The 26,982-nt window shown below is 54.5% G+C and overlaps 1 protein-coding gene across 12 annotated transcripts; it reads left to right on the forward strand.

The window, feature by feature from the left end:
- The first annotated feature begins 3,789 nt into the window (after positions 1 to 3,789).
- GRAMD1A (GRAM domain containing 1A) lies at positions 3,790 to 26,694 on the forward strand. Of its 12 annotated transcripts, none has more exons than XM_084905655.1 (20): positions 3,790 to 3,849; positions 4,611 to 4,929; positions 13,114 to 13,324; positions 13,412 to 13,432; positions 13,869 to 13,953; positions 14,093 to 14,196; positions 14,274 to 14,369; positions 15,208 to 15,288; positions 18,417 to 18,529; positions 18,673 to 18,823; positions 19,312 to 19,567; positions 20,598 to 20,741; positions 21,883 to 22,001; positions 22,075 to 22,217; positions 22,726 to 22,829; positions 22,914 to 23,087; positions 23,174 to 23,261; positions 24,377 to 24,484; positions 24,548 to 24,686; positions 26,249 to 26,694. In XM_084905655.1, the coding sequence occupies exons 2-20, from the start codon at positions 4,661 to 4,663 to the stop codon at positions 26,339 to 26,341; spliced, it is 2,499 nt and encodes an 832-aa protein (XP_084761781.1). In that variant the 5' UTR covers positions 3,790 to 3,849; positions 4,611 to 4,660; the 3' UTR covers positions 26,342 to 26,694. The 12 variants fall into 12 exon arrangements, with proteins under 12 accessions (XP_084761781.1, XP_084761785.1, XP_084761786.1 ...); XM_084905659.1 differs by having other exon boundaries at positions 20,601 to 20,741; positions 24,566 to 24,686; XM_084905660.1 differs by having other exon boundaries at positions 19,369 to 19,567.
- The last annotated feature ends 288 nt before the right edge of the window (positions 26,695 to 26,982 follow it).

Below are 26,982 nucleotides of genomic sequence, written 5' to 3' on the forward strand. Positions count from 1 at the left end.
TAGGATTGGGCCTAAACCGGCAGTCGGACATCCCTCTTATAATCTGGGACTACTGGCTCCTAACCACTCGCCTGCCTGCCTGTCTGATTGCCCCTAATTGCTTCTTCCTGCCAGCCTGATCACCTCCTAACTGCTCCCCTGCCAGCCTGATTGACGCCTAACTGCTCCCCTGCTGGCCCGATGGCCCCCAACTGTCCTCCCCTGCTGACCTGGTCATCCCCAACTGCCCTCCCCTGCTGGCTTAGTGGCTCCCAACTGCCCTCCTCTGCTGTCCTGGTCAACCCCAACCTACCCTCCCCTGCAGGCCTGGTTGCCCCCTCTCCTGCTGGCCTGGTTGCCCCTAACTGCCCTCCCCTGCCAGCCATCTTGTGGTAGCCATCTTATGGCAGTCATCTTGTGACAACGTGGGGGCAGCCAACTTGTGATGACATGAGGGAGTGAGGGCCGCTTAGGTTTTTATTATTATAGATTAAAAGGAACAGTGTCACCTGTATACATGATTCATAAGCCTAAAGATAAATGGGAAAAGCCAATATAAAAGAAGTAAAAATGTGTTATTCTATTGATATGAAGTTCAGAAATAGGTAAAACTAAACTAGGGTGTTGGGGAACATGCATTCAAGTAGTAAAACTCTAAAGAAAATCAAAGGAAGGGATTATTACAGAAGTCAGGATGTCATCTGGAGGGCTTGTTTGGAAAGGACTTGTGGCATCCAGGGCTGAGGGCAACATGCTGTTTTTAACCAGGATGTTTCCTTTATATTTATAAAGTGAATGGCATTTATATTTTATGTTCTTTCCTGTGTGTATTAGCTATCACAAAAAGGTTTTTTAAAACAAAATACCAAATGAAAAAAAAAAAAGCTATAAAATAACTTCTCAAGAAACTTTATTTTTAAAAAGTACCTACACATATGATAATGATGGTTGCACAACAATGAGAAAGTGGCTAACACTTCTAAATTATAACCTAAAAATGGTCACAATGGTAACTTTTATGTTGCATTTTATCACGAATTTTAAAAATATCTAAACACACAGAAGTGACATTAAAACATACCTGACTAGCCGAAACCGGTTTGGCTCAGTGGTAGAGCATTGGTCTGTGGACTGAAAGGTCCCAGGTTCGATTCCGGTCAAGGGCATGTACATTGGTTGCGGGCACATCCCCGGTAGGGGGTGTGCAAGAGGCAACTGGTTGATGTTTCTCTCTCATTGACGTTTCTAGCTCTCTATCCCTCTTTCCTCCTCTCTGTAAAAAATCAATAAAATATATTTAAAAAAAAATAAAATAAATAAAATAAAACATACCTGACTAGCCTAAGTGGTTTAGTGGTTAAAAGTCAACCTATGAACCAAGAGTTCATGGTTCAATTCCTGTCAGGGCACATGCCAGGGTTGCAGGCTCAATCCCCAATAGGGGGCGTGCAGGAGGCAGAAGATCAATGATATCTTTCTCCCTCTCCCTTTCATTCTGACAATAAAAACACATTTAAAAATGTGAGTGGGGTGGTGGTAGAAGGAACAAAAATAAAATAAAATAAAAAACAACAATAATCCTATGTAATAAAAAGATAATATGCAAATTGACCATCATGCCCTTGCACAAGATGGCCGCCCCCATGTGGTCATAAGATGGCTATCAAAGATGACCAGCAGGGGAGGGCAGTTGTGAGCAACCAGGCCAGCAGGGGAGGGCAGTTGTGGGCGATCAAACTAGAAGGGAAGGGCAGTTGTGGGTGACCAGGCCATCAGGAGAGGGCAGTTAAGGGTGACCAGGCTGGCAGGGGAGGGCAGTTGGGGGTGATTGGGCCAGCAGGGGAGCAGTTAGGAATTGATCAGGCTGGCAGAGGAGTAGTTAGGAGTGATCAGGTTGGCAGGCAGAAGCGGTTAGGGGCAATCAGGGGCAAGTCAGGTGAGCGGTTGGGAGCCAGCAGTCTTGGATTATTAGAGAGATCCCAGATTGTAGAAGGTGCAAACTGGGCTGAGGAAACCCTCCCCCCTCAGTGCACGAATTTCATGCAGTGGGCCTCTAGTAAATAAATAGAAACAAAATAATGTGGGTGGATGATAGCTGATAAATGAGGACTTCTGGAGGGATGCAGGGGGAGGGGCACACTTCAAGGTGTGCTTGTTTCTCAAATTGGGTGGGTGGGAGTTATGAGGTTCATTTTGCTGTTACACTTTGTAACTCACATCTATGGTACAGACATACGCTAGTATATGGTGATTATATATATAAAAGCCTAAGCAACTGTTGCAACCAAAACAACCAAATGGATGACCAAACAGGCTGTGTAGATGACCAGACTGGCAGGGGGTTTAGTGACGGCCAAACAAATGACTGAGCAGAGGGCAGTGAGGGGTGACCAGGTCAGCAGGGAGGCACTGAGGGGTGACCAGGTCATCAGGGGCAGGCAGTGAGGGGCAACCAGGCCTGCAGAGCGGGGCAGTTAGGGGCGATCAGGAAGCAGGCAGGTGAACAGTTAGGAGGCAGTGGTCCCAGATTGTGAGAGGGATGTCCTAGTGCTGGTTTAGGCCCAATCCTGATCGGACCTAAACTGGCAGTTGGACATCCCCCACAAGAGGTCCTGGATTGGAGAGGGTGCAGGCCAGGCTGAGGGGACCCCCTGTGCACGAATTTCATGCACCAGGCCTCTAGATATGTAATAAAATGAAAAGTCAGAGAGAAGTGCCCGGGCTTAAACCCTGGGAATAAAAGTGAGATCGGAGGAGAGCCAGGCCCTGTGGCATTTTGGAGGTTTCTGGTAGAACAGTCTCCCAGGTTCTAGCTTCTGAGAGCAGGGCAGGAAGATGAGAAGTGGAAAATGTGTGAGATTTGGATTTGGCCACCTGGGGGGTCTCTAGGTTGGAGGAGCAGTTCTGGGAGAGCAGTGGGGTGAGAAGCTAGGTTGAGGCTGGCTGCTGGCAACAGAAGGACATGTGGAGAAAGGGGCTACAGGCAAACCTGACAAGCTCAGGGAAGGCCTGGATGGTGGTCTTGCAACCTTGAAGACCTAAAGTACCCACAAAGGATGGGGTCTGAAATTAAACTTTAACTAAAAGCAGTTATAGCGGGTAGTCACCTCCTAGGCCGGTATCTTCACTGACAAGGTCAACCTTCACCTTAACTGTCTTTTTGCACCTATGTTAACATATCCTTGAAATGACTGGGTAACTTGTAACTTCCCTTTTTCTGGACCCCTTGGGCATAACCTAATGTGCCTGGGCACCAAGACAGATACCACAAATTCCTTCATTATCATGTTAATTGTTCCTATACCCATCTCTATCATTTTACTTTTTATCCAATCCCAGGAGTTCATCCCCTCCCTCCCTATTTGCTTTCTCCCACCTCTCTAGTCTATCACCAATGGATTTCATGTAACCCACCTAAGTCCCTTCCCTTTGATTGCAATGTAGTATAAATTCAGATGGAACCCGCCATTCTCCAGAGCATTATCAAGATCCATTGAAGTTCTGCTTCCTGGCAATTGTTGACAGTTAGGTTCAAATAAATTCACAAAAATTATTTACAGGCTTGAATGCTTTTATGTTAACAGATGGATTAGTAGAGGCCTAGGATGAAGACAGCCCCTTTCTCAGCAGGACAGTCAAGAGGTAAGGGCACTACCTTCAGCTTCTTCTATGGAATGAACTCCCCACCCCCACTTTGTCATTTCTCCCGCTGGCCAGAGGGGAACATGACTCCAGTGGACATGCTATTCCAATTGGCAAGGTCACAACTCTCTGGCCCAGCCAGGACTCCCGGGGGAGGGAAGGGCTGTTCTTTGCCCTTATCCTGGAAGTCCAAACCCCGTGAAGACAGAAGACGGTAGAAGCCGTAAGGTAGGGGTATTGGGGTGCCTGCAAAGGACCCTGGGGTCCAGGCCTGGCCTGTTAGAGTCTTCTGTGAACCAGGGGAACCGTCTCTGGGTCCCACAGTCCTCCTTCCCTATTGCTGGGCAGCTTGGTGCCAAGAAGCCCTTATTGTAAGGACAGACAGACTGATCTGACCTCCCCAGACCCAGGCAGCCTCCAATATCACAGCAAAACCGCAGGAACTGGCCAGGTTTCCTCTCCTCTGAGGAGGCCGCAGCCCAGCCACCCTCCATTGTTAGTCTTGGGAGGGGAAATTGCTGAGCAAACAGGGAGGGGAACTCCTGGATTCTGCCTCTGGATCAGCCCGTTACCCAGGCCTGAGGCCTCTGGGGCCCTTCAGGCCTGGCTCCTTCCTGGCCCTGTGTGCAGGGGAGCTGGGTGGCGGTTTACAGAAAACCCAGGGCGTGGCCTTGGTGAATACTCAAAAAACAAACAAACAGAAACTCCCTGTCCCTGAACAGGTTTTATGAACATTCACTGACGACTTACTGTGTGCTGGGCCCTAGGCTAGGCCCTCCATATGTAAGAACGTTCTGACACTGCTCAGCCACCCTAAGACCTTCAGTTTCCGGAAGAGGAAATGGAGGCTTGAGGTCATGAAGGGAGGATACCGGCAGAGGTGGGAATCCCACCCAAACCTCTGTGGTCCCCACAGAGTGCTCTGCCCCTTTTAGGGAGGAGCAGAGCTTGGACAGGACTTGTCCCCTTTACCTCTTTTTCTCCCCCAGAGACCACACCTGCTGTCCAAGGCCCCAACAAAGCAGACAACGCCCTTCCCATGGCTGAGCTCTTGCCCCTGCTCCCTGGGGCGTCCCTGCTCATCCAGGGTGGAGCCCAGGACTCACTTGGCCCCCCAGCCGAGTGGCAGAGCCAGCAGCCACAGGATGGCGGGGCTGAGGACCTGGCCTCAGAGCCCTGGGGACTCCTGGAGGTGCCCTCCATTCAGATAACACCATCCAGTGATGGGGAGTCACCCGACTGCACCCAGGCACCCCAGCGCCTGCAGCTGCTGAGGACCCCCGACCTGGAGAGTCTGCCCCTGGACAGGTGAGACCTGGGCGGGCAGGAAAGGGCTTTTCTCTTTCTGGGGACTCATGCTCAAGAGGGGGTTTGCTGTGGCTGTCTGCCTGCTCATTAGAATGCGGCCTTAGCCTGACTGGAAGGTGTTAAGTAGATGCACAAACAAAAACAGGAAGTTGGGAGTACACCTTGGGACAAGCAAATCTGGGCTTAGCTGAGCGCCCAGTGTATTTCAAACTATGGATCATGACCCATTCAGAGACCATGAAACTGATGCCGTGCATGGCAATTGGCACTCCCCTCCGCCCCAACGGAATTAGGATAGAATTGGAAATAACACAGCATATGAGGCATAGTGAATAAGTATGGTCCTTACAACTTTTGTGAATTTACATATGTTTCTAAGTGTGTAGGGAAGCCAACATAAAGGTATTGCCTGCTGCAGCTAACAGGGGGAAAAAAAAGTTTAAACAAAATTTTTGCAAAAGAACACTAGTTCTGGCACAGGGAGGCAGAAACTGGGAGGTTCAAGGCTACAGGGGAAAAGAGGAAAGAGCTACCCTGGCCCTGAAGAGAAATATGCACAGCGGTTTCTTCCTACTCATAAGATTAAAGTTTATGAAGTAGAGCTCTGTGTGCCAATGTGGACAAATCCCAGAAACTGATGACAGAGAAAACAGGTTGTAAAATCATACAGTAGGAGCCTAGTTGTGTATCTTTTTATAATATGTACAACAGTACATATTACATTGCTGGTAGGTGCATCCCTGTGTGGAAGAAGGATGGAAAGTGCACAGCTCCAGGGTAGTATGTACCTTGAGGGCAGAGGCAGAGAAATAGGGTGGGATCTGGGCCATTGGCTGTGACTGTAATCACTTATTTCTTTAAAAAACAACAAGAAAGGGTCTGAAGCAAAAATGGCAAAATGTCCACACCGATTATATATGGGTGGTGTGGACACAGATGACTGTTATATTTTTTCTTGTTTGAAATAAACAGTCCCTAATTAAAAATGTTAAAGTATTTCAAAACAAGGAACAGGCTAAGAGAGTAGTGAGACAGAGGGAGACGATGGGGGGCGGGGGTGTCTCTCTGAGATCTGAGGGTGAGAGGGGAGATCTGGGGGGAAGAGCTTCCAAGCACAGGAAACTGCAAGTGCAAAGGCTTGGGGGAGGGAGTGCACGAACCTGTCTGCTGAGTTAGAGGAACAGCAGGGAGGCTGGGGCTACACGGAGTGAGCAGGGGAGACAGGTAACGTCAAAGTGGTGTCTTGGGCATCAAGGTGAGGGCTTTGCCTTTAGCTGGAATGAGATGGAGCCCCAGGAGAGCTCAGAGACTGGCAGGGTTCACAGGCTGCCTGTGGGGTGGGAACAGGAGCAGAGGCTGCAATCTCCCAGAGGGAGGGCGTGAAGGCTGGGCCAGGGTGGGAGGTGGAGGGGAGGAGTTTAGATTCTGGGTAGATTGTGTAGGTGGAGCCCGCAGTTTGCTGATTGGAGAGCGTGTGAAAAAAAGAGAGGAGTCTGGAAAGACTGCAGTTTGGAGGCCGCCATCCACCAAAATGGAGATGTGGAGTTGGGCTGTTGGAGGCTGGGAGAGGGATGGGAATGGAGTGTTTCAAGAGGAAGGACAGCCTATCCTGTAGAGGGGTGGGGAGGAGGACTCCGCGGGGTGCCTCTGGCCAGAGCTGTGGGGGGACCCCCATTCCGTGCTGCCCGCCCAGGAGTGCAGGGCCGCGGAGGCGCGGGCCGTGGCGCAGCGCGGGGCTGGGCTCACCGCGGCCGCGGGCTGGCGTCCTGGCCGCCACTCCGCCTCTGAGGCCGGGCTCCCCCATCTGTGAAAGGCGCTGCTGCTCTCCCACAGAGCAGGGGGTCCCCGGGACTGGGCCGGCCACTCAAGGTCACGGCGCAGGCCCGCCGGGGAGGCTGGGGTCTGACCTCGGCTGAGCCGCCGGGACGAACAGGGTCCCCACGCCCGGCGCCGGGGTTTCCGGAGGGCGACCTTCCCGCAGCCCGATCCCCGCCCCCAGGGCCCGCCGCCCCAACTCCGCGGCTCCCCACCTCCTCCCTCCACCCGCAGCTCCGCCCTCCTCTCAGGTTCCTCCCGGGGGAGTGAGGGGGGTCGGCCCGGGGCGCCCGGGGGGCTGAGGACCCCTTTCCGGCCGGAGGGAGCACAGCCTGTGCCCAGGCAGCTGCCATGGCGGCGTCCCGTTCCAACCACGTCAGCCGCCGCGGTCCCTGCTCCCCGGAGGTTCTCGCTCTCCGTCTCCTCTTCCTCTCTGGCTTCGGACCTCCGGCGTCCCAGCCGCCCCGCCATTGCTCGGCCTCACTCTCCCTCCCCTGCTGCGCCCCATCCCCGCTCCCAAATCCCTCGGTCTCTGCTTCGCCCTGCGGCCCCAGGCGGCCCGCCACCCCTCCGCGGCCGGAACAGAACCCCCTGAGTCTCCCGCCCCTCAGCTCTCCGCCTCCTCCTCCGCTCCCGGCCCCCTGCCTGCCCCCGCGGCCTGATCCCCAGGCCCCGCCCCTCGCGGCCTGATCCCCAGGCTCCGCCCCCCGCGGCCTGATCCCCAGGCCCCGCCCCCCGCGGCCTGATCCCCAGGCCCCGCCCCCCGCGGCCTGATCCCCAGGCCCCGCCCCGCCAGGGCCAGCCCCTCCCTCCGGCCCGCGGGCCGGGGGCGGCGCCTTGACGCGAGGCCGGGGGGGAGAGGGGGGTGCGTGACGCGGCGGCGGCGGCGGCTGCGGCTGCGGAGCCCTTTTGTGCGGGCGGCGGGCGGCGGCCTCGGAAGGCGCGGCGGCTGTGCTGCCGGGACGCCCAGCTCGGCCCAGCCCGCTCAGCCGCCCGCCCTGCCCGGCCCTGCCCCGCGGCTGGGCGCGCCCGCCCCGCATCCATGTTCGAGTAAGGACCGGCGGGCGGGGGCCGGGCGGGGGCCGGGCGGGGGCGCGGCCGGAGCCCAGGTCCGCAGTCCGGGCCGGGGCGGCCTGGGTGGGGAGGGGCTCGTGGTCCTCGGTGCGCACGGACTGAGCGCCGACGGCGGGCGCTCCTGCCAGGCTGCCGGCTGCCGGAGCGATGCGCCTGGTTGGCGGGGCCGTGGCTGCGGGGCCGGCTGATTCCGCGGGAGCGCGGCCTGCGGGAGGGCCCGGCCCGGCTCGCTCCGGCCCGGGAGGCGAGGGGGGCGACGCTCGCCCAGGCCTTTGGACAGGGCCGGAGGCGGGGCTGAGCCTCCTCCCACCGTCCTGTCGGGTCTCGTCCGGGTTGGGGGAGGGGGGGCGGGTAGGGAGTTCCAGGTAGCCGGCCGACCGCGTGCCTGGCCCCGCGGGGTCCTGCGCACTGGCTGGGCCGGTGTTTCCGAATAATCGTAGGTGTCTGGGTGTCAGTGTCCTAGTGTGTAGGCCGCTGTGGTCCCCTTTGGCCGTGTGTGTGTGTGTGTGTGTGTGTTACCCCGAATTCCGTGTGTTACTGTAAGTTTCCTGCGTGTGTCTGATTGTGACTCTTAGTGTGTCTGGGGCCCAGGTTATGTGGCTACTGCCTAAGGGGGTTGTATGATGTGTCTCATCCCCTCAGACCTCCGCTGTCAGATTGGACTTGAGAGTATGTGTACCCGTGTCTAGGTTCCTTGGTGCAGACAGCTGTGACCCTCCCTGGCTGTGTGTGTGTGTGTGTGTAATTTACATCTGATTCCATCTTTCAAGTGTCACTATAAGTTGACTGTGTGTTACTGTAATGTGTGACCATATGTATATGTGTCTGAGACTCTGTGCTCACTCCTATGACCAACCATCTGCTCTGAATGTGCCTGTAATTTACCTCTGACCGTATTCACTCTGTGCAAAGTTAGTTATCTGGGTGTCCAAGCATGGCCACATATGTGTGACTGAGACTCTGGGGTTGTGCCTATAATGTACCTCAGATTCCATCTTTGTGGGATAGCTCCTGTGTGTGTCCGTTTGTGATTGCTTTATGTGTATGCCTGGCCTGCCATGTGTGCAGCTGGGACCCTCTGGGGCTTTGTGTGTGTGAAGAGCAAGAGAAAGACCCCTTGTGACTTAGTGGGCCTGGGGCCCTCCCTCCTCAGACCTTGCGGGTACCCTTGACTCTTTGGAACAATAATCATAACTGGCATTGTTCCTGTTACAGTTTGTATCAAACCTGGCCTCTGTGTTGTTGAGATGGAGCCACACTCCTGGGGCCCCGTTATTCTGGGTCCTTGGCTTCTGTGCGAGGGGCAGGGTTCTCTGTCAGCAACAGCAGCCGACACCTCCATCCCTTGCCTTTGCTTTGTCTTCCCACCACGTGGTGAGCACCCTGGGAGCCGAGCTGACCCTGTGACTTAATTTCCCCAGGCTGTGCATGTGCTAGCTGGGCCCTCTGTGACTGCTCTTTCACTGCATAACTTTCACTGGGAATGTTGTTTGCTTTCAACTCTTCTCTGAGATGTTCTCATGGCTATATGTGTGAATGTGATTTATCTGGGACTTTTTATGGTTTTCTGTAACTCTGCAGCCGTGTGTGTGTGTGTGTGTGTGTGTGTGTGTGCACATGTGTGTGTGTGTGTGTAGATTCTGGGACTTTGTGGCTGTAGCATACTTTAATGCTGTGTGTAATTATGCTGGGACTCGGGCTCTGTGTGTGACTGTAACATACCTGTGGTGCTATTGCTGGGTGGGGTGTGGGGAAGACTTCTTGCAGCTGTGGAGAACTGCAGTTTGCCTGGAGCCCTGGGCCTGTTTCGCCCCAGGAAGCTGGAGGTGAGGTGTCTTCTGTGGCAAAAACCCATTTTCTTCTTAGTCCCCGCCCCCATAACGGTACTCCAGCCACTTGGGGCTCCTCCCTCCTGTCTGCTGCAGGCTGCTGGTTGGGCGGCCTCAGGGCTGTGTCTGCCCTTGAGCACTTCCTGTTCCTCCTGCTGAGGAGCAACAGCAACGTCTGGGAGCACAGGCCCTGCCCTGCTCTGCCTGTCTGTGTTAGACCTGTCCTCAGGCGCCCTCCCTGACCTGTTTGTGCGAGAGCCTGGCAGGTTGAGGAGGGGTCTGCATTCATACCGGAGGGGAGAGGATGAGGTAGGGAGGAATGGTCACCTTTCCTTCAGAGCCAGCCATAGCTCACCAGTGCCCATAGGTTGAAATTCAAACCCCTGCCCAGAGCCCACAGCACCCCTGGGTGGGCCTATGCCTTCCTGTCCTCCTTCCCCACCCCACTGGCCACCTCACTCGTAAGACCTGCTGAGCTCACTGTTCCTGCTCCCTAAACAGTCTTCTCCGTCCCTTTGCCGGATCTCTCTTTATCCTGGGGGCTCAGCCTAAGTGTGCCCTGCACCCCACCCACCCACTTAGCCCTCCTTTATCACTGTGGTCCTCCAACTTGAACATGCACCAGCCTCCTAGGCCCCATCCCATCTCTGATTCAGTAGGTCCGTAGTGGGTCCCAGAATCTGCATTTCTCAGTTTCCAGGTGTTGCTGGTGCTGTTGGTGTGACCAGTGTCAGTGAGATTATCACCCTCGTTTACATGTGTCCTGGTTGATTGTTCCCCAAACTGAACGTCCAGTCGTGCAGGCAGAGTTTATACCTGGTTTGTTCACCCTGTGTACAGTGCCTAGTGCGTGGCAGGTGGTCAGTGTGTAGTTAGTGAATGACCACAATTTGGGGTCAGTTGGGCTTGCCATACCTGTCGCAGTCAGCATAGCATCTTCAACACGAGTGTGCTGGGGCAGTGGCAGTGGCCATGTGCTCCATTTCAGGCTGACAGTCCTTAATGATCAAATCTGCGTGCTTCCATGTGGTAGGCTGTCTGTCTGTCTGTCCTGCAGACAGCCCTGTGAGGTCGGTACTGTTATATTCCCATTTTATGCAAGAAGAAACAGGCACAAAAAAATCGTTCAGAAAGCTTTAGACACTTACCCAAGGGCACCCCGGGCAGTGGCCAAACAGATCAGGTTTGGCCTCAGCCCTCAGAGGATTGGGCAAGCCAGGTACCTGGTTGAATCCAAGTTCCGGGCAGGATGGGGGAGACGAAGAGGCGGAAAGGAAGGGGGGTTGGGAGGTAGGAAGTGGGTTTTAAATAGAGGGAAGGAAGGTGTCTTGGAGACAGGTCCATTGAGCTGAAGGAGGCGAGGGAGCCCTGCAGACTCTGGGAGAAAGGGCGTCTGTGGGACGAGTGAAGACAGGAGCTGGGAAGAGTGAGCGAGAGGAGAGGTGATGAGAGCAACCAGCCCTGGGCTTCTAGCTGGAGCAAGGTGCGGCAGGGGAAGGCTTATGAGGAGGGCCCGACCTGCCTGCGGTTCATAGGCTCCCTCTCACTGCATATGGGGGGAGAGGGGTGGATCAGGGAGACCTAGGGAGAAGGTGGCTTTGAAAGTTTAAGAGGAGTGGTGGTAGCTTAGGCACCATCTATTTTATTCATTTATTTATTTCCACAAATCCATTTCACAAGTACAGGGGACATGACTGCCTACCCTGGTCCCTGTCTTGAGCAATCCCAGGGACAGAGCCGTAACCAAGACAACAGGGAGCTTACAGATCTGTAGGGGAAACGGAGTTGTCATTACACAGTGACAGCATGGAGTGGTCAGGGCTAGGATGAGAGAAGCATGGCAGAGTGGTTAGAGCTGGGGTAGAGGCGGTGGGGGCAGTGTCCAGGAGGGAGGAGGTGTGGAACAAGAGTCCTGAAGGATGCATAAGAATTTGCTAGGCCAAGAAGAGAAAGGGCAGTCTGAACAGGAAAAGAGCATGTGCTCAACCTTGGAGACGAGAAGTTTGAGGAGCCCCGTGTGGTTGAGGAACTCCTGCCTCCTTCCCAGAGAGATGGAGTCCCCCATGTTGGAATCCTGCTCTGAATTAAATGGACAAGTGGTTTGCTGCTTTGGGCCTCAGTTTCTTCCTCTGTGAAAAGGGTACGTGTGTGATAATTGTATCAAATGCACAGCATGCTGTGGGAAGAGTACATTCATCATACGGAGAGCTGGCCATGATATTGGGTCCTGACGAGTCCCTTTACAGTTCCCCAGCTGACCCCACCACCCTTGGCCGGTTGTGTTTATTCTGTCCTGTGAGCATTCTTCTTCTGGGCTGTCTCCCAGCAGCAGTCCAGTCCTCCCAGCTCGAGTGGTATCTGCTGCTCCCAGCTCTAGGCACGTTGGGATTATTCATGTAGTCACCAGTGTGTACTGAGAGTTCACTAGATGCCAGGTTCAGTTTTGGGTGCTGGAGGAGACGATGGACAAACTGAATAAGTGACTAGGAGGAGTTCAGATAGTGTGGGTCACTTCAGGGGGCCACCCGCGGAAGAGCATCGAGTGGAATAAGACAGCTGTGTATGCTGTGCCTATGGAAGGACATTCAGGCACAGGGAATAGAAGTGCAGAGGCTGGAATGGCGGGTGACAGGGACGATACTAGACCTTGGGTGCCACGGTAAGGACTGCTTTCAGCTGAATTGAGCTGCAGCCTGTGAGAACTCAACCAGGAGGGTCCTGTCCTGACCTGACTCATAGGCCCCCTCTAGCTGGGGGGGAGTAGATTATAGGGACTACTGGTGTGCTGGAGGCAGAGTGGGCGCTGGAGGCGGGGAAGAGGGTTTTATAACAGAAATGCTGTATTTTCCGGCGTATAAGACGACCCCCTAATTTTACAGCTAAAACATAGGTTTAGGCCTATATTCGCTGTATAAGACTACCCCCCACTTCCGAGGCAACACCAGTTCTTTTTTTAATAGACCGCCTCTCTGACTCTGGCCAATCTGAGCAGGCTTTTTTTCGTTTCAAAAGTCGTCTTATACGTCGGAAAATACGGGTAATGGAAATAGATTTTGGAGGCGGGACTTGCTAACAGATTAGAAATGAGGGGGAGCAAGAAAGAAAATGCTCAGGTTTTTAGCTCAAACAACTGAGTGGAATGTGGCTGCTCAATCAGTACTGTACAAATGACTAATAAGTTAATTAAAAAATAGCAGCTATACTGAGAGTGCTCTGTGTACCAGGCTGTATTAGAAGCACTGTGCGTGTATTGATTCGTTTAATCCTCCAGACAACTAGATGAGAATATGTACTTCTCACCCTTAGGTCACGATAAAGTAACCGAGGTACCGAGAGTTAGGGAGGCTGCTCTGAGCCATGCCGCTGGGAAGTGGAGTAGAATAGATGGTGGGGATCAATGGACTGGTGGGCAGGTCTCCATACCCCAGCTTGTTTTACTCCATAACCCCTTCTTTCCCTCCCCCAGTACCACCCCCCACTCTGGCCGGAGCACGCCAAGCAGCTCCCCATCTCTCCGAAAGCGGCTGCAGCTCTTGCCCCCCAGCCGACCCCCGCCTGAGGCAGAACTAGGCACCATGGTGGAGAAGGGGTCAGACAGCTCCTCAGAGAAGGGTGGGGTGCCTGGGACACCCAGCACCCAGAGCCTGGGCAGCCGGAACTTCATTCGCAATAGCAAGGTTGGTGCAGGCCCAGGCCGGGTGGGGAGAGGGGTGGGAGTTGGGGAATTTAGGGGCTCATTCTGATTCCACTCCTTTCTCTTGCAGAAGATGCAGAGCTGGTACAGTGTAAGTGTTGGGCAGAGGGACTTACTGGAGGGGAGGGAGGGAGGAAGGGTGGGGATAGTAAGCAGGAAGTGAGTGTTGGAGTCAGTAGACCTCGGGTCATATCTCTGTTGCTAGTTATGTGCTGTGTGATCTTGAATGAGTTGCTTAACCTCTCTGGGCCTCTCTCCTTGTGAAACAGTCCTATCTGAAGGCCACTATGGGTCAGTGTTGGTGGTGGGTATGTGACATAGAGCCTGGCTTATGTAGAAATCAGTAGATGGGGGCTCTCATCATGGTTACTCTCATGTTACTGGCAGTGGAAGTCAGAATGAGCTAGACTTGAAGCCTCAAAGAGCCTGTCTGGGACAGAGGAGACTGAGGGGCTTCTGGGAGCATAGTGGGGCAGAATTAAGGGTATGAACCCCGTCTGGATTCACACCTCCCAAACTTTCTCCAGATGCTGAGCCCCACGTACAAACAGCGGAATGAGGACTTCCGGAAACTGTTTAGCAAACTCCCTGAAGCTGAACGCCTCATTGTAGGTGAGTCTGATGCCCACCTAGTCTCGGACCTGACCCTGAGCTCCCAGCTCTGCCCTTCCGACCCTCCCCGCCTGGGTGCTAGCCAGGCCAGCCGTGTGACTCGGGTGTCCGTCCGCCCATCTCTCCCTGGCCGCCTCAGATTACTCCTGTGCCTTGCAGCGTGAGATCCTCCTCCAGGGCCGCCTCTATCTTTCCGAGAACTGGATCTGTTTCTACAGCAACATCTTCCGCTGGGAGACCACAGTAAGCCAACGCAGGGATGAGAAGTGGCCTCAGGGCAGGGAGGGCTCTGGCCCCTTCTGACCCACCTGTCCCTCTAGATTTCCATCCAGTTGAAGGAAGTCACTTGTCTGAAGAAGGAAAAGACAGCCAAGCTGATCCCAAATGCCATCCAGATCTGCACAGAGAGCGAGAAGGTGAGCGAGAGGACCTGTTGGCAAGGCCCTGTGGTCACTGATCTTAGCCGGCTCCTCCCTTCTCCCACCACCAAAGCCCTGTATTTTCTGCTCCCTGATCTGTGCTCAGTCTGTGGCTTTCTCTTTGTTCTTCCTGCCCCTGCCCTGCCTAAGGCTCCCATCATCTCTGACCTGGATCTCTGCACCAGCTCCTACTTCCTTAGTCCCTGCAGTCTCTCCTTTCCCCCCACACACACAGCTGCTGAGACTGGATTAACAGTAAAATTCTTCCCCCCACGTATCTACAACTCAGATGTCCCCTCTCCTTGGAAGCCTTCCCTGACACTCCATTCTGTCCTCACAATCTTACCTCAAGGTCCGAAGATGGCTGCCTCACACCCACGGCCCAGACAGGAAAGGAAAGAAATGTGGCTGGGAGACACACGCACGCATGCACGCACGCACGCACCCCACATCACAGCAGAATTCCCTTTGTGTTTTATTGGCCAAAAAAGAATCACCTGACCACCCCACTGGGCAAAGGAGGCTGGGAAAGTACCACGGGCTCCTCCCCCTCACAGCCCAATCACTCTGGACTGATCCCATCTGGAGATGTGCCTGCCTCCTGCCCTGGACTGAGCTCTGGGGGCGGGGGCGGGGTCCGGCCCAGGGTCCATCTCCTCATCATAGTGACTCCAGCGTCCATTGCCGAGTTGGGCACAGGATCACATTCTGTGGCATGAAGGAAGGAATGGTGGGTGGATGTACATCAGGATGGAGATCAGGAACAGAGCTGGATGGGGATGGAGCTTCCCTCCATCCTTTGGTGACTTTCCCACACCCCATCTCTCTCCTGCAGCATTTCTTCACCTCATTCGGGGCCCGGGACCGCTGCTTCCTGCTCATTTTCCGCCTCTGGCAGAATGCACTGCTTGAAAAGGTGGGCCTGGATGAGGCCAGGGTGGGGGGTGGGGGTGCTTACGGGTGGGCCAGGGGACCACAGAGCCAGGGGTGCAGAACTGCAGGACCGCTCAGCTCTTCTCTATGAGTATCTGCCCACGGATCGGCAGCTTCCTCCATAGGCACCATGAGGGGTCACCATGGGCTCGAGCACCAGACCCTGCCCACTAGAAATATGTATCCATGGCCCCTTATTCACCATAGCGATTTTATATATGTGGCAGCACAATCTGATCTGGACTAATAATATGTTGATTATCTTGTGTGTCAGCACTGCATAATGGAACTTCCTGCTAGGATGGAAGTGGTCTCTGTCTGTGCTGTCCAATAGAGTAGCCTGCCAAGAGTCTGTTGAACTCTTGAAAAGCAGCTGGTGCGATTGAGGATCTGCACTTTTAATTTTAATTAATTTAAACGTAAATGGTCATGCATGCCTATTGCTAGCACAGGTCTAAATCTCACTATTCATGTGTTTCAAGACAAAAAGTTATTAATGTGCATGACTGGAGTAAAGCTTAGATGTGATGAACATAAAGTTATAGTATCCAATATAGAATATACCATTGATTCTCAAACTTTATAATTTCAGAACCCTTTATACTTGTTAAAATAATTGTATCAATAGACTCCAAGAACATTTGTGTAATACCTAGTGATATTTACTATATTAGAAATTGAAACTGGGACATTTTTATTTTTATTTATTTTAAAAATATATATTTTATTGATTTTTTACAGAGAGGAAGGGAGAGGGATAGAGAGTTAGAAACATCGATGAGAGAGATACATCAACCAGCTGCCTCCTGCACACTCCCCACTGGGTATGTGCCCACAACCAAGGTACATGCTTTTGACTGGAATCGACCCTGGGACCCTTGAGTCCACAGGCTGACACACTAGCTACTGAGCCAAACCAGTTAGGGTGAAACTGGGACATTTTTAAACACAAGAATACACAAGCTCACTTGCATTAGCCACTAGAAAAATGACAGCATGGCCTGTTACAGCCTCTGGAAAAGTCCCTTGTATACTCATGTGAAAATAAAAATGAAAAGATCAGTAACATCTTATACTATTAGTAATATTTATTATACTTGTGAAATAATTTTGACCTCATGAACCCCCTGAAAGGGTCCAGGGGACCCCCAGAAATCTTTGGGCCACACTTTGAGAACCTCTGACTTACTATACACTTCACGGATATTAAATATAGTAGTTATTATCATTGGCAATGTAATTCTTAAATCCCAAATTTTAATTTTGAATTATATCTTGCCCCAAAGGTTAGGGATTTTAGATTTTTACTTACTACAATCTGATGACCCATTGAGTGCTAGCTGAGCTGGCTCTCCTAGAATGTCCGCTGTAGTTGCATAGGTTTACCTAGGATGCATTTGGCTGCAAGTGACTGAAATGCCAACCAAACAATGGCTTAAGAAGCAGATACTGAATTATTTCATAAGGTAATAATAGCTAACACTTCTGGTGCTACTAAAGTGCAAGGCACTGATCTGAGCATTACATGAATTAACTCATTTAACCTTCATAACTACCCTACGAGGCAGTATATTTACCTCACCTGTGGGGCATGGAGGGATAGACTTGCCCCTGGTCACATGAGCTTCTATGTGGCAGTCAGGTTCTGAAGTCCACTCATCCATTGCGTCACACTGATGCTCATGTAGCAACAGGTCTGGAGGCAGGTGGTCCAGGGTGGGTTTGAAGGCTTCCCTATGTTGTCAAATCCCAATCTCCTGTCCATTTTTCCAGACTCTCATCCTTTGCATATTAATGTTTTGTTCACATCTCATCCTTTGCATATTAATGTTTTGTTCACATGCTTGTTGCCCCGTGGTTACAAGGTGGCTGCTACAGCTGCGGGCATCATGCCCTCATATAAGTGTCCCAAACATGAAGGAGAAAGGGGGTGAATAGAAAGTGGAATTTCCTTTATAGGGAGGAAAAGCCTCCTTTAGCAGATTTCTCTTTCTATTTGTTTAGCTAGAACTGGGTCACATGACTGCCTTCGGTTGCAAAGGAAGTTGGGTTTGTGGCAAAGGAAAGATGAATTGGCTGGAGAAGATTTTCACCCCAAACAAATCAGAGTTCTGCTGACAGGGAGGGAGGGTGGCTAGATGTCAGGTTGGCATGGCTCATGGTCTGTTGCTGCTGGCCTGTAGCCCCTCGAAGGCCCAGACCCGCTCCTCCAGCAGTTCCGCGCTCACACCGGTCCTCTCGGGGGCAGCCCCAGCCACTAGGGGCAAGAGAGCTGGGGCAGGGGCCCAAACAGGACAGCACAGTGTCAAAGTCTGTAAGAAGGGGAGGGCAGAGGAGGGTTCCAGATTGTCAGGGTTGGAGTTCCAGCCCCATCACTGAGGAGCTGAGGGACCTGGATAAGTCACTGAACCCCCCATTGGTGAAAGGGATGCTGTCCCTCCTTCACAGCAGCCAGAGCTGGGCGCAGAGTAAGTGCTTGGCAGTGTCAGCTCTTATGGGGCAGGGTTGTCACGTGGTTAGCTCAGGATGCTAGACCAGCCCTGGGTTCACATCTCAGCACTGCCACTTGGGCACCTCTGTGCTTCAGTGGCATTGTCTTAAAACGATGATAAATGCACCAACTTCACAGAATTGTTTTAAAGACTCAGTAAGTTAACTCATGTGAAGGCATTGGAATGCCTGGCATATGGTAACAGCTCAGTGAGTGTCTGCTCCTGCTGCTATCAATATCACTGTTAGTACTGTTTGTCATTGTCATTTACCCCTTCTGGCCGGACCCCTGAGGATGCTGGAGAAATGGGTGGGGGCAGAGGTTCCAGAGGCTGGCTGGGTTTGAATTCCTGACCTCGTGTGCATGACTTCTCCCCCTGGGCCTTGTATTCTCCTCTGTAAACTGGGACCATTGGCCTTAGTGTGTGAGTATTGTGAAAACCTGAGGGGAAAGTCCTGGGCAGGCTGACTCCTCCCCGGGGCTGCCGAGGGGCTGAGATTTATTGGGAGACCATGCTGCCCCATGTGGGCACTGGGGGGACTAATGAGGCTGTGGGATGGGTGGGAAGGGCTCTGGCCTGGTGAGGTGGAGGCTAGCCCCCTTACGTCCTGCCTGCCCAGACGCTGAGTCCCCGCGAGCTCTGGCACCTGGTGCATCAGTGCTACGGCTCAGAGCTGGGCCTCACCAGCGAGGACGAGGACTATGTCTGCCCCTTGCAGCTGAATGGTCTGGGGTGAGTCAAAGGTTGACAACTGGTTCCGGGTTTGGGGGAGACAGGAGGGGCTGTGTGCAGAGCTCCTGGACTCCTGGGTGGACCGAGGTGGGTGTATGGGGCTCAAGGACACGGTGACCTCACCCCCTTCCCTTTCATTGCAGAAGCCCCAAGGAAGTAGGAGATGTGATTGCCCTAAGTGACATCACCCCCTCCGGGGCAGCCGACCACAGCCAGGAGCCAAGCCCAGTGGGTTTGCGCCGTGGTCACATCACCCCCAACCTTTCCCGAGCCAGCAGTGATGCAGACCATGGGGTGAGCAGGAGAGTGAGAGAGAGAGGAGGGTGCTGAGGGGAAGAGACAGGCGAAGGCTAGAGGTGGTGTTGGGGAGAGGGACAGGTTAGGGGAAAAGGAGGGCATGGTCAGAGAGATGGGAAAGTGGATGGAGGGGTAAGAGAGGGGGTAGATGGAAGGATAGGATGGGGCTTGGCAGTGGGCAAGGAAACTAGGGTCAGGCAAAGGAGAGACAGACAGATGGAAAGAGTGAGAGACAGCAGAAGCAAGAGAAGAATGGATGGATGAGTTAGGATATAGGCAAGGCATGGACAGGACAGATGGATAGGACAGGTATAAGAAAGCTTATGGCCCAGGCATCCAAGATAAGCCTGGAAGGGGCTCTCAGCCCTCACCTCGGTGGCCCTAGGGCCTCTTGTAGCTCTGCTGTAAGCCCTCCATATACATGTGACCTCCGGGAATTGGTTTTCTTAAAGTCTTCAATTCTAATGGTTGATGTGGGCACACAGGAGGCCCTCAGGCTGGAATGGAGGTGGGACAAGGCTGGATTAAGCCATTCTCTGCAGGCTGAGGAGGACAAAGAGGAGCAGACAGACAGACAGACAGACGCCTCTTCCAGCCAGCCAGTGTTTCCAGTGGCTGAACCCCTGAACGGAGAGCCCACCCCACCTGATGGGCCCACTTCCTTGGGCCCCTTGAAACTGCTGCCCAATGAGGAGCTGTTGACAGACACGAGTAACTCCTCCTCGTCCACCGGAGAGGAAGGTGAGGCAGGTGGTCTGAATCATTTCTTTCAGTCGCATGTGCCAGCCTTACTCAGACTGGTATAAACAAGGATTTGCTAGCTCACTGGGCTAAGAAATCCAGGGAGTGGGCAGGTAAGGCATTCAAATGGTGTTGTTGGACACCTGGTGTCTTTAGCTCTGCTCTAAAGGCAGTAGGGCAGGGTGGATAGGAGCACAGATGCTAAAGCAGATTGGTAGGGTTCAAATTCTGGCCACAGTGGTTCCTAGCTATGTAACCTGGGCAAATTATTTAACCTTTGTGAGCCTCATTTCCCCCATCTGAAAAGTACCAATAATATTCACTTCATAGGATTGTTATTAAAAGAATTAAATAAGGTAATACAAGTAAAGTTCTTGGGCCAGTTAGTATTACCTATTCATCATCATCATTTCCATTTCTCTGTACCAACTTCATTTTCAGGCAGCTTCTCCTCTTGTGGGAGCAGAGGGAGCCCCTGCCCTGCTCCAGAGAAGCCAGGCAGAAGGAAAAGATGCTTCCCCAGAGGCTCTGCTAACAGCTTAGGGTTGGCTCTGAGTGGAGAGCGAACCAGCTCCTGAGCTAATCACTGTGGCTGCCTGGGTCACACACTCCCTCTGAAGCAGTCACTGTGGCTGTTTGCTCTGGTTGCACACACCCCTCTGAACCAGTCACTGGTGGCCTGGGATCACACACATCCCTGAGCCATCACTGGTCAAACGCCACAGGCCAGTGAGCCTGTGATGCTGGAAATGCAGTTGGCTGGGCCTACGTGATTGCTCCACCTTGAACCAATCCTGGTGGCTCTGACTGTCTGGGCCTGGGGAACACGCCACCCTACAGCCACCCCTGGGGCCGAGGGGGCCGAGTAGTGTGCTGTGTCACAGGGTCCACTGCGGTCTAGGAGGATAGGCCTGCCCACCCTCTCCACAAGGCCAGGAGGGGGGAGTGGTCACCACAGGGAATCCGAGGAACCACTCTGAGGAAGGAGGAGCACGGGTGGCCTCATTCGCTGCCCTTGTGTGTGGCCCAGCAGACCTGGCTGCCCTGCTTCCTGACCTCTCTGGCCGTCTCCTCATCAATACCGTCTTCCACGTGGGTGCAGAGCGGCTCCAGCAGATGCTCTTCTCAGACTCGCCCTTCCTGCAGGGCTTCCTGGAGCAGTGCAAGTTCACAGGTCAGGAGCTGAGGCCCCCGGCACAGGGAGTGGGGAGGACGAGCCCGGAGACACAGGCCCTGCTGTGCAGGCTGGGTGTGGCAGCGTGCGGGGGTTAAAAACAGCATCCATGAGACCGGAGTGGGCTGCCTCTTACTAGCAGGGTTCCAGCCTGTCTTGCCTCAGTTTCCTCCTCTGCATGATAGAGGTATGATAATAGTTCCTGTCTTATTAGGGCCTCAGGAGAGTTAAGTGAGTTAATACTAAAAAAATGCCTAGAACAGTAGCCAATAGTACAGATTTTGTAAATATGACGTAATGATCATACATTTAGTGCCCATTCTATGTAGAGACCAGGACAGATGTACCCAGAATCTAGTAAGAATGAGAGGAAATGGATTCTCACAGAGATAAGGGTGCGTGTCAGAGGGGTAGCTGAGATCTGAGAAGTATCAGGAAAGGCTGCTGGAAGGATGTGAAATTGAAACTAAGGCCTGAAGGAGAAACTTTTCCAGGGAAAGAGGAGGAGGCGGGGGAGAGGGACCCAGGAGGCCCTGTGTGTGCCTGTAGAGGCCCTGAGGCTAGAGGCAGGCACTGCGAGAGACGCCTTGAGGCTGGGCCCCTGTGGCCTGGTGTGGCGAGGGGAGCCACAGCAGCAGGTAAAGTGCAAGGGTTGACCATGAGACCAGCAGAGGGGTTGAGGAGTCAGATGGGGCGGGAGTGTCCAGGCCCAGGGCTCTGGGGAGAGCTGGAACACAGCTGTACCTCCCCTGAGAGAGGGCTCCAGAGCACGGGCAGGCTTGAAGAGATGCTGAAGCCAGTGTGGGGTCCAGGGGGAGGGAGGGGTCCAGGGAACTTTCAGGGGAAGGTGTTCAGGAGGTCACAGGATCTTAGGTCTGAGGCTCAGGGGAGAAGCCAGGACTGGGACAGAGAGGGAAGCTGAGGCTGCAGGAGTGGATGAGATGGCCACAGGAGAGGTGAGAAGTGTAGGGAGAGGAAAGGTTCCAGCCATCATCAACATACAAGGTTTTAAATGTCTCAAGGAAGGTGGGGTAGGCACTAAGCTGGGGACGGGGAGGAAAAACAGCTTTGGGGGCAAGCCTACAGCCTATGGACAAAGGGCTGGAGAGTACTGTCCTTATTCTGCTCTTCCCTGCCCCAGACGTGACCTTGAGCCCCTGGAGTGGGGACAGCAAGTGCCATCAACGCCGAGTGCTGACCTACACCATTCCCATCAGCAACCCGTTGGGTCCCAAAAGCGCCTCGGTGGTAGAGACACAGGTGAGCCGGACATGTGGCCAGCTGGGTTGGGTGGCAGGTGGGGCAGCCCTGACTCCCTTCCTTGTCCCTGCAGACCCTGTTCCGGCGCGGCCCGCAGGCGGGCGGGTGTGTGGTAGACTCGGAGGTGCTGACGCAGGGCATCCCTTACCAGGACTACTTTTACACTGCCCACCGCTACTGCATCCTGGGCCTTGCCCGGAACAAGGCCCGTCTCCGGTGAGCAGCTGCCTTACACCCCACTCTCCCAGCCAAAGTCAGCAGCAGAACGTTGGTTGCTGTCCTAAGAGGCCAGGGATATCCAGAGCTTCTAGAAGGATGGCGCTGCCATTGACCAGGATGGGGAAATGGGGAGAAGTAGGAGCTCGGTGGGGACGTGTTAAGCTAACTTAGACCCCCCCCCCCCATGTAGAGGTGCATGCAGCAGCAAGATGGAAGGGGTTCAGGGCTGAAGAGGGTATTAAACCTCAGTTTGGGTGGGCAATGCTGAGGCAGCACTTACAGGAGGGAGACTTGCCAAGGTAGTGGGTGTGGACAGAAGGGTTTATGGGCTGCCTGGCCAGCACTTCTGGTGAGCGGGGACCAGAGGGAAGCCATGGGTGGGCGGGGGCAGGGTGTTTGTCTATGGGTGTACAGGGCCTCTCTGAATGAGTGGGAAAACCCCCAGAAATGGGGCAGCAAGGCTAGAATCAGACCCTGACCCCTGACTTCATTCCTCCACCCCCAGAGTGTCCTCTGAGATCCGCTACCGGAAGCAGCCCTGGAGCCTCGTGAAGTCTCTTATTGAGAAGAACTCGTGGAGTGGCATTGAGGATTATTTCCACCACCTGGGTAGGGCACAGAGCCAGACAGGACGGGGATGGAGGGGTGGGGGCCGGTCAGGCTCAGACCTGCAGAGTGCTCTTGTGTCCGCAGAGCGAGAGCTTGCCAAGACCGAGAAGCTATCCCTGGACGAAGGCGGGAAGGACGCCCGGGGGTTGCTGTCAGGCCTGCGGAGGCGGAAGCGGCCCCTGAGCTGGAGGGGTCACGGTGATGGGCCTCAGCACCCAGACCCAGACCCTTGCACCCGGGCTGGCATGCACACCTCGGGTGTGTCCCTCAGGCCTGGGCAGGGCAGGCGGAGGAGTGGGCCCTTGGGGTGGGCTAGTGAGTCTGACTCGGAGTTGCTCCCACAGGCTCCCTCAGCTCCCGCTTCTCAGAACCATCCGTGGACCAGGGCCCCGGGACAGGCATCCCCAGTGCCCTGGTGCTCATCAGTGTTGTGTGAGTAGGAGGCCGGGCTTTGGCTCGGACAGCCTGGATCTGCATCTTGTCTGTGTGACCAGGGCCTCACTGGGCCTCAGCTTGAGTGGGAGTGTGTGCAAACCTCAGCAAGGATTGAAGGAGCTGCTGTCTGGGATGTGCCTGGCGGAGCTCCGTGCACAGCCTGCTGCTCTGTTCATCGCAGAGAAGTCTTCCTGCTGGGAGAGGGGCGCCCCGGGACTCTGGGAGGTCAGAGGGACCTGACCTCACCCAGGGGGCAGGGAGGGCTTTCTGGAGGAGCAGGAACCCAAATGAGGTGAAATTAGGTGAGCCAGGAGAGATGCAAAAGAAGCAGTTACACTTGCACATTGTATTCATGTTTTCTGTGCCTAACCCTGAGCTGGTGGTGCTGGGGGCACAGTAGTTACCAACAGCTCTGGGGGGAGACAGTCCTGGCACCAGACCACAGTGATGGCGGAAACACAGGCAGAGGGACAGGGCTGGGATGGGAGAGCCTGGGGGGCCAATGGAGGCTTCCTCCCAGCGGGATCAGAGGGCGGTTAGAAAAGGCTTCCTGGGGCAGAAGAAGACTCCTGAGCTGAGGCCCCAGAGGCTTAGGCAGGGAGACCCGCATGCAAAGGTCTGGAGGCGTGGGGGGCAGGACACTGAGGAAATGGAGGTGAGATCCCATGGACAGGTACGCTTGGGGTGAGCGTCAGATGAGCCACGCACTCCGCCTGTCTGGGCCTGCCTCAGGTTCCCAGCGGCAATCTAGTGAGAGGCTGTGTGGCATGCTCTGCTGGGACGGGTGAGGAGGGTGGGGGAGGGTAGGATGAGCTGGGCAGTTCTCATCTCTTTGTTTCCCCACACTGCCTCCTCAGGATCTGTGTGAGGTAGGGTCTGCCCCTCCCCTCCCCTCTCACCCCTGGCTGTAGGCCTCTCCCAGGGAGGTGATTCGGTGGACAGTTAAGGGTGTGGGCGTCAGACAGGATGAGAACCCTGACTTGGCTGCTTTGTACCGTGTGACCCTGGATATGTCTCTCCGTCTCTGAGCCTTAACTTCCTCCTCTGAAAGGGGGGGCTGTGGTGTCCTTTCAAGTTGTGCCCAGCTCCTGACCTCTGTCCCCTGCTCCCAGCCTCACCGTCCTCATCGCCCTCAACATCCTCCTCTTCTACCGCCTCTGGTCCCTGGAGAGGACGGCCCGCACCTTCGAGTCCTGGCACAGTCTGGCCCTGGCCAAGGAGTGAGTGGTGTCCCGAGGGGGTCGGGAGCGTGGCAGGTGGGGGGAGGCCAAGACCCCACTCAGGTCCCCTACCCCCCACAGCAAGCTCCCCCAGACGGCGGCGGAGTGGGCGGAGGTGCTGGCTCTGCAGAAGCAGTTCCACAGCGTCGAGGTGCACAAGTGGCGGCAGATCCTGCGGGCCTCGGTGGAGCTCCTGGACGAGGTGCGCCCGGGCTGGGGGACCCTGCACTCACACCCACGAAGCGGCAGGTGCCTCTGGGCCTCCGTTTCCTCCTCCGTAAAACGAGGAGGCGCTCATAGCCCCCAGCTTCTAGGGTTGCCCAAAACAGCAGAATGGAAAAATAGAATGTCTGGCTCTCATCCTGGGCCCCGCCACTAAACGGCAGTAATAATTGATCTCTGCTACCTTGTTTTGACTGCCTCGCCCCCCAGGTTTGGCTTGGTTTGGGGCATCCTCTCCCCCAGCATGACCAGGCGGTGCCTGCAGCTCTAAGCTGACAAAGGAAAGTGCTGCTCTCACTGGCTGTGCCCGCCCCAGAAGCAGCACAGCAGCCAGGGGCAGCCAGGCTTGTTCCCTGAGTCCCTCTCCCACTTGAAGTGACTAAGGGGGCACATAAGGGTGGGAGAAAAGTTCTCCAAAGGATACTGGGGCCTCACCTCTAGAAGGGGTTGCCCCTTATAGTTCAGGGGCAGCATCTATTCAGAAGGCCATGTTTAAATTCCAGTGTGTGACTTGGGGCCTTGGCTTCCTCTGTAAATGGGGTAGTAATTGACGTTACCTCAAAGACTGTTATGAGGATTAAATGAATTCAAATTGAAATAGTGCCTAGTTCATAGCGAACATTTTGTGTTTGCTCTTTTAGTAGTGCAACCCCAGTGCTAGGCACACAGTAGGTGCTCAATAAAGTGGTGTCTCAGCACAAATTCCAGGCACCTGGGGTAAGGGCCCATTGTGGGGAGTGTGTGTGGGAAGTTGGGGAGCAGCTGGCATTGGCTGGGCACCCAAGGGTATCTGAGTGTAAGTTGGTGGGTAACAGTGAACATCGTGTCTGGTCACCATGGGCCATAATGCTGAGGCTTATCTAGGGGCCTCATTGCATCCTGGAATTATGCTCAAACAGGTACGCTCCCTCTGGGAAAGGCCATAGGACAGGGTTTGAAGCTCAGAGAGGGAGGGCAGAGCCTCTCCATCCTCAGCTAAGTGCTTGTTCTTGTGCTCTCACATTGCTATGGGCTCAGAGTTGACTTTTCAAATGTATGCCAACAGCAGACACTGATCAAGCTGGGCTGCTCTAAGCGTCAAAATGACCAACTGCTTTGCTTGTCATGGCCAGCCTCTGATGGAGGCGCTCTTAGCCCCCATGTGATAGATAGGGATGCCGAGGAATGGAGCGATTGAACTTGCCCAAGGTTGCATAGCCGGGAATAAGAATGACATGTGTGCCAGGTCCTAGGTGGTCACTCATCAGGAACCTGAAATAACCTGGTGCAGCAGGTATGTGTGACCCATCCTTCGCTGAGGCACCTGGGACGGGGAAGGGGCTTGCCCAAGGCTATTCAGGAAGTAGCAGCGGCTGGGCGTGAGCCCAGGCCATGTGGGCCCTTTTCGTCTGCTGCCTGTAAGAAGTTAAACTGGGTACAGATGGCTCCGCTTGTGTAACATGGTGACCATGGCAAGAGGACTTGGCCTCTCTGAACCTTCAGTTCCTCAGCTGCAGAGTGGGAAGTGATATCAGCCCTCCCAGCATTCACCTCTCCCCCCAGATGAAGTTCTCGCTGGAGAAGCTGCATCAAGGCATCACTGTGTCAGACCCTCCCTTCGACTCCCAGCCACAGCCCGACGACAGCTTCTCCTGAGGACGCCAGGCCACACAGCCATTCCCCCAGATGGACACAGAACCTCGGTGACCACTGCTGGCACGGTGTGAGCACCAGGAACCTCCTGCCCAGCCATCCCAGTGGCCCAGCTCGGGGCCATGCAGACATGGGGACCACAGAACCAAGATGCACTTTAGACCAGCGTGTGCGAGTCCAGCTGCCATTGCCTGCCCAGCCAGGGAGCTGGCCTGGCCTTCGGCAGGCCCCTGCTAACTTATTTTGCCCTGCTGGAGTTGTGGGGGCACCTCCTGGGGTGCCCGATTCCCTCAGCTCTGGGTTTAATGTATTATATTTATTTGGGCTGACAGTCCCAATAAAGGGTTGGAAATGGCTGTGGCTGTGCCTAGGGAATGGGCGGGAGCCTCCTGTTGCACTCATCCCACGCGCCAGGGAAGGGGATCTGTCCATTTCCTGGGGCGATAGTCCCCACTTGACCTGGAATTCCCTAGCGTCGCACACAAGCTCTGCCTCATCAGGGTCCAGTGTGGGGGCTCCTAGGACAGACTCTAATGTCTGGTGGCCTGGGTTCAGATCCCACCTCTGAATCTTAAGCAGGCGTGTAACCTGGAGCCGGTCAGTCAGGTTTAGTTTTGTCTTCTGTTCACTGGGCGTAAGAATAG

This window comes from Pipistrellus hanaki (assembly GCF_964339955.1).
Source record: "Pipistrellus hanaki genome assembly, chromosome: 15".
Lineage (NCBI taxonomy): Eukaryota > Metazoa > Chordata > Mammalia > Chiroptera > Vespertilionidae > Pipistrellus > Pipistrellus hanaki.

Coding starts and splice junctions, on each gene's coding strand:
- GRAMD1A (XM_084905655.1), top strand. CDS start 4,661: ATGGCTGAGCTCTTGCCCCTGCTCCCTGGGGCGTCCCTGCTCATCCAG. Junction 20,742..21,882: donor GGAGCAGTGCAAGTTCACAG/GTCAGGAGCTGA, acceptor TCCCTGCCCCAG/ACGTGACCTTGAGCCCCTGG. Junction 24,687..26,248: donor CGGTGGAGCTCCTGGACGAG/GTGCGCCCGGGC, acceptor CTCTCCCCCCAG/ATGAAGTTCTCGCTGGAGAA.